General features: G+C 32.7%; 2 protein-coding genes across 6 annotated transcripts in view; one reads left to right on the top strand and one right to left on the bottom strand.

Moving 5' to 3' along the window:
* LOC104880373 (probable LRR receptor-like serine/threonine-protein kinase At1g53430) overlaps positions 1–13,114 on the top strand; it is a 51,181-nt gene that overhangs the window by 25,733 nt on the left and 12,334 nt on the right. The window lies entirely within an intron of this gene.
* LOC132254325 (protein ABA AND ROS SENSITIVE 1-like) lies at positions 6,144–12,649 on the bottom strand. The gene is made up of 6 exons (XM_059739718.1): positions 12,602–12,649; positions 8,809–9,007; positions 7,519–7,822; positions 6,657–6,732; positions 6,495–6,541; positions 6,144–6,413 (listed from the first exon to the last, which is right to left on the bottom strand). The coding sequence occupies exons 2-6, from the start codon at positions 8,888–8,890 to the stop codon at positions 6,230–6,232; spliced, it is 693 nt and encodes a 230-aa protein (XP_059595701.1). The 5' UTR covers positions 8,891–9,007; positions 12,602–12,649; the 3' UTR covers positions 6,144–6,229.

The following is a 13,114-nucleotide window of genomic DNA, read 5'->3' as shown; positions in this document are numbered from 1 at the left end:
ATTATGAAACAATTTTTATCCATAAATTTCTAGTAGTAATGAGTTTATTATTTGACTTTCAATTTATTTTCAAAAATTAATAAACTTATTGATGAATTCAACACATTAAGCCTCATTTAATTTGAAGCTTATTTGCTTGGTTAAAAAAATAGAAAATAATAATTCTATGTAAAATAAAAACAATGAGTTATTTTAAACCATTTTTTTTCATAAATTTCTAGTATTGATTATATTATTATTTAAGTTTTAGATTAATTTTAAAAATGACTAAACTCGTTAATGAATTCAATGCATTAAATTTTATTTAATTTGTAATTCATTTGCTTAGTGAAAAAAGTTGGGGAATAAGGATTCTATGTAAAAGATAAACAATAAAGTGGTTCTACAACAATTTTTGTTCATAAATTTCTAGTATTAATTAGTTCATTATTTGAGTTTTAAATTAATTTTAAAAATTACTAGACTCATTAATGAATCCAAGCATTAAGTCTTATTTAATTTGGAGTTCATTTGCCTAAGAAAAAGAAAATTAAGAAATAAGGATTCTATGTGAAAGAGAAACAATAAAGTTGTTCTAAACCAATTTTTATCCATAAGTTTTTTGTGTTAATTTGTTTACTATTTGAGTTTTAAATTGTTTTAAAAAATTACTAAGCTCTTAGTGAATCTAATGCATTAAATCTTGCTTAATTTAAAACTTATTTACCTAATAATAAAATTTTTAAAAATGATATATATATATAGAAACTAACCTAAATAATTAAAATAAATTTTGATCTTTGACTAACTAATGTTATTAAGTTTCATAACTTTTAGTATTAATTAAATCAGTTTTTGAGTTTCAAATTATTTTTAAAAATTAATAAATTTTATGTTTCAAGTACACTTTGATTTGAAATGTATTTCCTTAATGAAATATTCTAGAAAAATTCAGAAAAATACGTATAATTTAAAGGAAGATTAGATTGTGGAGAGAGAAATGGAATAATAACATGTTTAATTTTATTTTTGTTTAATATTTTTTTAAAAAAAATTCTATAAAGAGAAATGGAATAATAACATGTTTAAATTTATTTGTTTTTTTAATACTTTTAAAAAAAATCTATAATTTTTTTTATTTTAAAAAATAGATGGAAACAACTTTTACTTATTTTCAAATAATTATTCTCTATTTTACTTTATTTTTAACAAAAATAATGTTAAAAAATTTTAAAAATAATTTTTTATTTATAAAAATTTAAAAAAATATATATTTTTAAATCACGCAGCCAAACAAGCTCTTACTCTTTATTTCACTTTATTTTTAAAAATTAGAAACAAATAATTTTTATTTTTAAAAAGGAAAAACTACTTTTTAAACCCGCGACGAAACTGACTGTAACTTGCCCACTATTACCACCAAATGGCCACCCCCTAATAATAATAATAATAATAATAATAATAATAATAATATTAATTAATTATGATTCTGAAATCATGAGATAATCCCACCAGAAAATTTTGCATTTCAGTTGTGCGATTACACCATATAATTGAAGGTAGTGAAAAGATAAGTGTTAAGTAGCGCAGGTGTTTCAGATAATAACCGGCAACACCGGGAAAGAACTCAAAATTTCCAAATAAACAGTAAGAGCATAAAACTGATTCCTTTCCTAACCCATTTGTCTTCATTAAACCCTAAATCTTAGTATCGAAATTCGGGATACACCATTCAAGTTTCAACCAAAACCCAGATCATTTATAGACATGCATACAGAAACAATGTAAAATTCTAGGATCTTGGACCAGGGCTTACTCTCACCTCGCCTCATTCCCCATCCCTTTCAATCAGCAGCCAGTTGAACCAAAATCTGGAGAATGACTCAGAATGAAAGAAGCAACACCAAATGTTGAGATATTAGGAATGATTTCCGTATATCATTCTTTCCTTATATTATTTAGTGTTGAGATATTAGGAATGTTTAGATATTAGGAAAGTTGAGATATTAAGAATATTGAGATATTAGGAATATTGAGATATTAGGAAAGTTGAGATATTAGGATATTAGTTGTTATTTCCTTATATCATTCTTTCCTTGTATCATTCCTTCCCATTCTTAGAATGGTGATTACCCTCTATATATTCTCTGTACATGAATGAATGAAATTATGAATGGAAAAAACTACCATTTATCAATTTGAAGATAGTATCAGAGTCATGGAACTGAAATCCTGGATATTTTGTCGCTATGGTAGTCCGACAGCGATCATCCATCCTAAGACAAGCCCTAATATTGATAAGTCAACCTTCAAATGCACTCAATGCAATAAGATTGATCCCACCAATCTGGATATCCCACAATTTCAAAGCAACGATTCTTGGTATGACCAGGAAAACAATGAGGAATTGAGAGTTTGAACCATGGACCTTTAGATCATGTTTAGGCTATCAACACTTTGTTATTAATGATAATAATCGTGATCAATGGAAGAAGGATTCCAAGAAAACCTTGATTGCAACTGTTGCTGAAATAAAAACAGAGGCTAATGTTGTTGAGAAAGCCTCTGCATTGGTAGCCGCTACAGATCATGGTGGTAAGTTTTTAAATACTTTTACACTTGTTATTAATAGTGCATGGATAATTGATTCTGGTGCTACAGATCATATGACTTTTGATTCTAGACAGGTTTCACCCCTTAGACCTTCCTCACAAAAAATTGTTTCCACAGCCAATGGTAACACAACCCCAGTCATTAGGGAAGGATCCTTAACTCTTACTGATACTTTGAATTTGGATTCTGTTTTAGTTGTTCCATCTTTAGATTACAATCTTTTGTCAGTTTCTCAAATCACCGTAGCCTTATCTTGTATTGTCATTTTTTGGTCTGAATTTTGTGTGATTAAGGACATCCAAACAAGATAGACGATTAGTTGTGGTATTAAGCGGGGAAAACTCTATTACTTGGACTTGCAGTCAAAGGATTCAAATAAGTTGCAACAAGCCTTGATGGCAGATGGATCTGAGGAGGAGAAGAAAAAGTCTGAAATTTGGTTGTGGCATCGACGTCTGGGACATGCTTCCTTTGGTTATTTAAAAAAATTGTTTCCTAGTTTGTTTGCAAAGAGTGATATTTCTGGTTTCCGTTGTGATATTTGTGAATTGGCTAAAAGCCATCGTGTTTCGTTTCTGTTAATTTTGAACAAAAGTCCGTTTCCTTTTATGGTTATACATTCTGATGTTTGGGGCCCATCCAAAGTCCCAACTTTGAGTGGCTCACGTTGGTTTGTTACTTTTATTGATGATTGTACCAGAATGACATGGTTATGCTTGATGAAGACCAAATATGAAGTGAACTTGTTGTTTCAAAAATTTCATAAAACGATTGAAACTCAGTACAATGCAAAGGTTCGGGTTCTGCGTAGTGATAATGGTGGAGAATATTAAAGTTTTGATCTTCAAAAATATTTGGAAGGACATGACATCATTCATCAGACTACTTGTTCCAATACACCCCAGCAAAATGGAGTCACTGAAGGGAAAAATCGACACTTGTTAGAGGTTGTTCGTGCTTCCTTGATAGTAGCAAAAACACCGATATCTTATTGGGGAGAAGCAATCATATTTGCTGCATACTTGATCAATTGGGTACCTTCCAGCTCAATTAACTTCCAAACACCTCTCCAAGCTCTTACTAATGTCGTAGTTGCCCCAACTGTGCCAAATCTACCTCCTCATGTTTTTGGTTGTGTGGCATTTGTGCATCTACACAAGCACTAACGCACCAAGTTAACTTCCCATGCATTGCAATGTGTGTTTGTTGGATATACATTGCACAAAAAGGGATATCAATGTTACCATCCTCCAACTCGACAAATGTATATTACAATGGATGTAGTGTTTCATGAAGATTCGATGTATTTTTCATCTGAATCTGAACTTCAGGGGAAGTACCATAAGGAAATTCAGACTCTCGATTATGATTATCATATCTCTAAGGAGAATGAATCTGGACAATCTGAACTAGTGAACCAAGAAGCAGGTGAGTTGGATATGAGTGGTCAACAATTTGGGTTCGAAGATGTCTTCACTGAAATACCAAACCAATCGTCGTCTGTTGAAGGTGTTCTTAATTTGGAACCTAATCCATTCATGAAACGGTTACCACACCGTCATAATAGAGGTATTCCTAAACCCACATATGAACCTGAATTGTCTACCAAAGTCAAATATCCCATGAACAACTATGTGTCTAACCATCGTTTGTCTGAATCAAATAAGTCATTTGTAAATCAATTATCTACTGTAGCTATTCCTAATAGTGTGCAGGAAGCCTTAACTGATCCAAGGTGGAAAGCAGCCATGAATGAAGAGATGAAATCATTGCAGAATAATGAAACATGGGAACTCGTAGAATGTCCACCAGGAAAGAAGCCAGTTGGGTGTCGTTGGATCTATACTGTGAAGTACAAGGCAGATGGTAGTATTGAACGATTTAAAGCAAGACTGGTAGCAAAAGAGTACACTCAAACTTATGGAATTGACTACACAAAGACATTTGCACCTGTAGCTAAGATCAATACAGTTCGAGTATTACTATCTTTAGCTGCAAACCTAGATTGGCCATTACAACAGTTTGATGTGAAAAATGTCTTTCTGCATGGCGAGTTATCTGAAGAAGTATATATGGACCTTCCACTAGGATGCATGGTGTCAGAAAAGCAATGTCAGAAGGTGTGCAAATTGAAGAAGTCATTGTATGGGTTGAAGCAATCCCCGAGAGCATGGTTTGGAAGGTTCACAAAGTCAATGAGAGCTTTTGGCTATCGTCAAAGTAATTCAGATCATACTTTGTTCTTGAAAAAGCAACATGGTAAGATTACCGCACTCATCGTATATGTGGATGACATGGTAGTTACAAGAAATGATCCTGAAGAAAGAAAAGCTCTGCAAAATTATCTATCTAGAGAATTTGAAATGAAAGATCTAGGTCCTCTAAAATACTTTATTAGGATTGAAGTTTCTCGATCAAGTGAAGGGATTTTTCTGTCTCAAAGAAAGTATGCCTTAGATCTTTTACAGGAGACTGGAATGTCAGGATGTCAACCTGTTAATACACCAATAGAAGAAGGTCTGAAATTGTGTGTTGAGCCTAATCAAGTATCAACCGATAAGGGAAGATACCAGAGACTTGCGGGGAGATTAATGTACTTAGCTCATACAAGACCAGATCTTGTTTATGCATTGAGTGTAGTGAGTCAATACATGCATAATCCTGGAGAGCAACATATGAATACATTTATGCGTATTTTGAGGTATTTGAAGAATGCTCTTGGGAAAGGAATTTTGTTTGCTAAAAATGTTAATCATCAAAGTATAGAAGTATATACTGATGCTGATTGGGCCGGTGCAGTGGATGATAGGCGATCTACATCTGGTTACTTTACCTTTGTAGGTGGTAATCTTGTGACATGGAAAAGTAAGAAGCAGAATGTCGTCACTCGTTCAAGTGCAGAAGCGGAATTTAGAGGTATGGTTCTAGGACTTTGTGAGGCATTATGGCTAAGACTTCTCTTACAGGATTTAGGTTACCTATCTAGGCAACCAATCCGATTGTTTTGTGACAATAAAGCCGCATGTGACATTGCTCATAATCCAGTACAACATGATCGTACAAAGCATGTCGAGGTGGATAGATTCTTCATTAAGGAAAAGTTGGATGATAAGATTGTGGAATTGCCTAAGATTCGATAAGAATATCAATTGGCTGATATCCTCACCAAAGCTGTCTCAAGTCAAGTATTCTCAAAATTTTTAGACAAGTTGGGCATGTGTGACATCTATACACCAACTTGAGGGGGAGTGTTGAGATATTAGGAATGATTTCCGTATATCATTATTTCCTTATATTATTTAGTGTTGAGATATTAGGAATGTTTAGATATTAGGAAAGTTGAGATATTAAGAATATTGAGATATTAGGAATATTGAGATATTAGGAAAGTTGAGATATTAGGATATTAGTTGTTATTTCCTTATATCATTCTTTCCTTATATCATTCCTTCCCATTCTTAGAATGGTGATTACCCTCTATATATTCTCTGTACATGAACGAATGAAATTATGAATGGAAAAAACTACCATTTATCAATTTGAAGACCAAACTCCAGCAAACGTAATCAGGTGTTTGCATGCCAACATAGACATGTCTGCACAGGCGATGCTACCAGAAAATTTCAAACAGAAGTATTCACAGGTGTTGTGCTCTCCAATCAACCATGAAATTCCCATCACTATCATCATCACTGGATGAATCCTCTTTAGAGCTATGCCCCTTGCCTCTGACCTCAGGCTCTTTACTCCGTCTGCTGGATCTAGCTGCCTTCAGCTCCAATTTCTTCTTCTTCAGCATTTCCACTTTCTCCCAATACACCCTGAACAAAAGGTCAACTCAAAAACATTGGAAATATAGGAGAACCCAAGTGATACACTACTCGTGACCACACTTGACTTACTTTTGCTCCACAGGCTCGGCCTCTTCAATCATCTCAGCTGCATCAAACTACATCATAAAATTGCAAAACCAAGTTAATGATATAACTCCAATCTTTAGTAAACATCACCAGAGACTACATTATTGGGTTCTAGGAATGGTGCAAGGAATAAATGATCCTGACCTCTTCTTCTTCCAAACGGTTGTCCACCTCCTTCAAATCCTCCTGAATCAACTTTTCAAATTCTTTGTACTCGTCCCTGACCAGGATTTAACATTTCTTAACAAGGTTAATTCAGTGTTCCAAGTAATGCAATCATACATGGTAATTTCTGATCATCTCAAGTATCCAATGAAACACATGCCATTATGCTGTAGGGTTAAAAGGTCCCTACGCTATCAACAATAAACTTCCCCACGAATCAGAGAAACCTCCACTGAGGCTCACTAAGGTTTTTAACACAGCCAGTCCTCTCTAACACCCTCCCCTGCTAAATTATACCAAGATTTATTTCACTACACTACAGTTGTGATGTACAGGATTCACATACACCTGTGAGTACTAGGCAGAGTCCTATTTTTTTTCCCAATGATATTTTTATCAAAGAGAAGGTTAAAGATTTCCCACTCAAACCCTACCACAAGCATCCAAAAAGGACTCATGAAATTTATCCACCAATTAAAATTGCCCAAAATAAAGCTTCTAAGCACAACCTAGGACCTATGTATTTGCTTTGTTTTTAGGTTAAAAATTAGAAGATGATAATCACGATGATGAAAAGATGACAAAGCTTCAAAAATGACAATGATGGACCAGTGAGTGCTGAAAAATAATTCTTCAAACAAGATATAATCTCAAATTTTCTTTACACGCTTTTGAGACCCTCTCAACCTTGTTTCTCTAATTTGATAGAAAAGAAACAGTACTAGAGGACATAAAAGAATCAAAGAAAGGGAATACTATTCCAGAGAATCTATTACACTCCCTGTCAGATGATAGTGACATTTTAAAGAAATAAATTTATATAACAGAAGCAAGAACTTACTTGACATCCGGCTTAACAGGCACAATACCACGTGCACGAAGGTCAGCATCCTTGTTGTCAAAGAAGCCTTCAGGAAGAGCACCCTTTACTTCCTTGGTTTCTGAACCAACAATCTTTCCTGATGTCTGGGTAAGGTCCCTGGCATGATGAATTCCACTTTTTCCCATCTTTTCAGAGTGAGAACTGGACAATCTGTCTAAATTGTTTTTCGACTCAAGAGGCTCCATTGACTGAGTCTGAGCAGAAGCAGAACCCCCAGTCTTGTTGTATGAATCTGGATCTAGGAACTTGACCGCATCATTTCCTAGAGATACATTATGAAATATAAATTATTCCTCTAAAACCACAGGTTACCAGGATCAAGTCAAATCCCAAAAATGGGCAATTGAATTTCAACTAGGGAATATAGAACAAATTGCCAGACTAATAACAACTTGCGATTACAGTCATGACTGCAGGAATTTATCAACAGTCAAAGACAGTGTTGAAGAAGCAAATCAAAAATCCTAGAAAGTTCTATTACTTGGTTTTTCTAGAAAACTTGTCAGCTTAACAGACCAAACACCTTTTGCTTTCTTAACCACCTGAAAGGGTGTTTCAAAGGGCTTCAGGGCCCAACTTGAGTCATTTTGGCTGAAATCTAGCAAGTCCTTGTTTTTGCAAGGAGAAGATTTTGAATCTGTATTGGCCCCTATGAATGTCAAGCTTGTCAAGCACAGTGAGGATTGTCTCTCCCACAGAAGGTTCAAGTGTAAGGTGTACTTTAAGCAGGACGTACAAACCTGCTAAATTGAATCCGGAGGATCACCAGGATTGAGGCCTAACAGGAGTTGTAAGGGTGCTCATTGACTGTCAAAATATTTGAATGAAGATCATCAGTCAGAACGCAGAGGATTGGTGTCTAGAAACAAAAGAAGAGTAATCAAGGAATTTCTCTGCAATGAATCTCCAGACATAGAGATGCACCAAGAAACTAAGAAAGAAGAATATGATAGGGGATTTGCATGAAGTATGTGGACAGCTAGAAACAAGGACTTAGCAACTCTTCCGGCTTATTGGGCATCAGCTAGAATATATGCTCAGAATCGGTAATAGGTTGCTTCTCAATTTCAGTCAAACTCTGAATTCAAAATTGGGTACTTCCTTACATTTGTAAACCTAAAGTAATTACTTTAGTTTTTAACAATAGAAAATGCTGCAGAACAAGTACAAGCCTAAGGTAGTTATTGCCATAGCCTAGAATTGAACTGATGAAGAAAAGCTTAAGTTGGATGTCAGTTTTTTTCTTACCAGATTTTTGCTTCTTTGTCACATGATTATCAAAAAAATCTGCAGGAAACCCAGATGATAGCTGAGCCTTCTGCAAATTCATAGAGGGTTCAGATGTAGCATTAGACAATACAGTTGAGGACTCAGGTTTAGGGGCCTCAGGTTTTGCATTGTTAGCCCGAGTTAGTCCAGCAGCATTGGCTTTGACATTTTTAATTGCCTGTAGTGGTATAAGCACTTCATTAACTCATGGTAAATCAAAACATAAAAAAAAAAATAATAACAATTGAAAGGATGTAAACCAATTCATATAAAATTGTGGCTCATATTTTCAATGAGAAAGTGGAATTTTGTAGACGCTGTCTAAAATCTTTGCAAAATCTTGTCAAAAGTTCAAAGATTAAGCACAGAGCAGGGCGAGTTTAGACAATTGAACAGGGAGAAATTATTATAATCTCCCTGCATTCATATCATACATTCAAAATTACTGCAGTATTTTTTTTTCCCTTTTTGAACAGATTATACTATTCCATGTACAAAAATCTTTAGTTTCTTGAATACACTCAAATTTGCATCAATCTACTCAGCATTCCATAAGTCACAAGAAAGTTGAAAGCGTTACTAGTTTACACCTAGGAACCATAAAATAGCAGCTGTGTATTGGAAATTTCACCTGGCCAATAGTAACTGAAATGAGAACTATCCTATGAGATATATCAAATATAAACCTTAGAGCCCAACATTAAATGACTCAAGAGCTTTCACTTAAGCTTCCAGTGCAGTATATTAACAAAAGCCTGACACATAAAACACCTTGGCCTCTATACGGATACAGCTTCAAAATTTAATATTGTGAGAGAAGTATTCAAGTAGGCATTTTACTTGAAGAGTTTGTAAAGGTCTATTGGAACCTTGGAATCTAAGGTGGTGTTTGTTTTTTTGGCTTTTTGCTGAAAACCATTTAGTTTTAGAATTTAGGTTGTTTGTTTTTTTACTTTTTCATGACTTATTATAAATTTTTTACTAAACAGAAAAAGCCAGAATATGTGGCTTTTTCTAAATAGAAAAAATAATACAATGGTTTTTTTTTACTTTTTAATACTTAGTAGAAATAAAATACTACAAAAACAAACAACCTAATATTTAATACTATTAAGTATTAAGGTTCTATTTAGAATTAAGTAAAAAAACAAACACCACCTAAGTGTAACCTTCACCCTATTAGCAGCTTGAGGAGAGTGGATATAGGCAGCTTCCCAAACCATTATAAAAGAGTTTGCAATATTATTCCCTTAATTTCTTAATATTACTCTCTATTCATTCTTATCCTTTACATAACTTGCTTAAGTTGATTATTTTTTAAAATAGTTTCAATACCTAATTCGTCCCACTCTTGCATGATTATCTAAATCAAAATAGCTTTTTTTCACAATTGGTATCAAAGCTAGACCTTTTGTTTTTTACTTAATTGTCTAAAAGAAAATAGCTAATTCTTCCAACTCATCTTATATGGAAGGGTTTTCGATTAATATATATTTGTTCTTTTTGGGAATCAATTACTTCTATTGGGAAACTAGGACGACATTATTTTTAAATCCATTGATTATGATCTTTTTCATCCAAAATGGTCCCCATATTCTAAACCAAATTGAGAATGAAGTTGTTATACCTAAACCTAGCTAAAAGTGGGATGAGTTTAACAAAAGAAAAGCTCATTTAAATGCTAAAGATATCTATTAATGTTTACATTGTACAATTGATAGAAATAAATATAACTACGTTTGCCAATGTGAATCCACTTATGATATTTGGAGATTTTTAGAAATAACTTATGAAGAGACAAATCAAGTTAAAGACTCTAAAATCAATATTCTTGTGCTTAATTATGAGTTATTTCTACGAAAGATAATAAATCTATTGTTGAGATGTTTGCTGACATCATTAATGGATTCCAAGCTTTGGGAAAGGTTTACAAGGAATTAGAGGAGGTCATGAAGATTCTAAGATTTCTTTGTAAGAAATGAGAAGCCAAAGTTATGACTATCCAATAAGCTAAGGACCTTACAAAACTTCCTTTGGAGGAATTGATTGGATCCTTGATGACTCATGAAGAGTCATCAAGAAGTGAAAGATTAGAAGAAGAAAAATATTGCTCTTAAAGCCTCCACCATTGATGATGAAGAAGAAAAAGCTAGTGAAGAAGATGAGGACCTTGTACCCATCACAAGAAAGTTTTAAGAAGTTAATCAAGTTTGAGAAAAACAAAGGGAAAAAACTCTATCCAAGGAAGGATTCCTAAAAGAAAGAATTTTGAAATGTAGATAAAGAAAGAATGACTCAATTGTTAGGATAGAGCCCTTAAAAGCATGACATGGTGTAATAAACATGTAGATTTTTATTATTTATTTAATAAAGTTTCAGTTCACTTTTAGGAGCATAGGTGACATGATGACGATATCTTTTAGAGGTTTGAGGAGCAATTTATTCTAGAGGCAAAAAATTTTGGCAAATTGGAAGAAAAGAAATGTAAAGATTTTTTAGGATAAGCGGAGAACTACAAAATCTATATGGAACCTAATTTATCTCTATTCCTCTTTTTGAGGCCCAACAACTACAGCTTTCAAGGGGACTCTAGCTCAATTAGAATTTGGTGTGTGAATCATAAAAGTCAAAATAGTTAAGCTTAGAGCAAAGCTTCAGCCCATAGAGAATAGTCTTTCCTTTCTATGGTTTCTTTTGGCAATATATTGAGGTCTCGTTTTGCATTTTGGGGAAATCATCCATTTGTTTATGTTTAATCAAAATTTTTATTTTCAGGAAGGAATTCTCATCCTTCACATGTACTTTCAAATCCTTATCAACGAATTATTGTTTATGATAAAAAATAAATAAATAAATAAAAACAAAAAACAAAAACAAAAACCAAAAAAAAAAAAAAAACCTTATACCCTGATAGGGCTCATTCACCCTGTTTCATCCAACGACAGATTAAAAATATTTTCTTCTTTTTGTGTTTTTTTTAAATAGTTCCTTTTAAGTACAAAATAATCTTTAGGTGCATAGAGCCAGATTGGAGCTGTCAACTGAGCAGCTGCTGAGTAGGGTTGCAGACCCTAATTTGTTTGTTTTGTTTAAAAACAAAATTATAATTATACACTATGCGATAATCTATGCATGACAGCTGTTTATTTTTTACACAAGTATAGAAGGATTTCAATGATATTTCCACTTAGGATACAATATGAAACACAGGAAAATAATGATCTATGATATCATCATTAATTGTTAATTATGTATAGATAATAAACATAAAAGTAATATATAAGAGGAAACGTGCATAAAATTTCAAAAAAAAAAAAAAACAAAGCATATTAAAAGTATAGCTTCAGTAGCAAAGATAAGACCCTAGCACATACATCTTTTGAATCCATATAGAATCTTTTAAAATCAAACAACCTGATTTTGACATGCAAATAATCAATAGCATGTATAAATAGATACACAAATACATGTGTTCATTGTATTTTTTTTTTGTTTTTTTTGATAGACAATATTCATTGCATTTTGATGTACACGTTAATCTGTAAATACAAAGACAAATGTTTTTCTTCTACTGTATCGACTCTTGAGTGTGACAATCTGTAGATATCTTCATACATGATTTCACTGCATTCTTATTTTAGAATTTATCTATCATAAAGGAATGAAATTACAATAATCTTTTGTGTCGTGTGTGATTGTACATGCTATAGAACCTCTGAATGCAATTTGTCAATAGCTTTATTCATAACATAACTAGGACAGTAAGCATCACCTCATGATGTTTACGAGAAGCTTGGTGTGCATCCCATAGGGATTCAGATTTCAACTTATTTTCAGATACTCTGTAGAAGATCATTATAACATTATGGAAATTACAACTTTATAGCTGATTACCCAACTTATTGATGTACATTACCATACTGCATAATCTGAGTGGTTCTTCCTAAATAATTTTCTACCTACTTCCATCGGTTTTATTTTGTGTACTGGTGGGCAATATGCCATGAGGGCAATTATGAATTCAAGATTATTCTTAAAAATTTAAAAATTCATTAAAGAACTTAAATTATTAATTTGTCTTACTCAAATTATAATTTATTTACCTAAATTCAAAAAATATATTTGTATATATAGAAGAAACAGTAAAGTTATGATTCATAATATATTAGTATTAATCTATTGTTTTTTTTTTTTATGATTGTACTTATTTTTTTAGTTCCAAATTATTTTTGAAAATTGTTAAACATATTAATAAATTTAATACAAAGTGTCAATTTGAAGTTCA

The sequence above is a fragment of the Vitis vinifera genome, chromosome 9 (assembly GCF_030704535.1).
Source record: "Vitis vinifera cultivar Pinot Noir 40024 chromosome 9, ASM3070453v1".
In the NCBI taxonomy this organism is placed as follows: Eukaryota; Viridiplantae; Streptophyta; class Magnoliopsida; order Vitales; family Vitaceae; genus Vitis; species Vitis vinifera.
This window is presented reverse-complemented; position numbering and strand designations above follow the sequence as displayed.

Excerpts from the sequence above, each read along its gene's own strand:
- LOC132254325 (XM_059739718.1), bottom strand. The coding sequence starts at position 8,890 with ATGAATTTGCAGAAGGCTCAGCTATCATCTGGGTTTCCTGCAGATTTT. Across the intron at positions 6,733-7,518 it reads CCTGTTAAGCCGGATGTCAA|GGACGAGTACAAAGAATTTG; the intron begins GTAAGTTCTTGC and ends AATCCTGGTCAG. Across the intron at positions 6,542-6,656 it reads ACCGTTTGGAAGAAGAAGAG|TTTGATGCAGCTGAGATGAT; the intron begins GTCAGGATCATT and ends TTTATGATGTAG.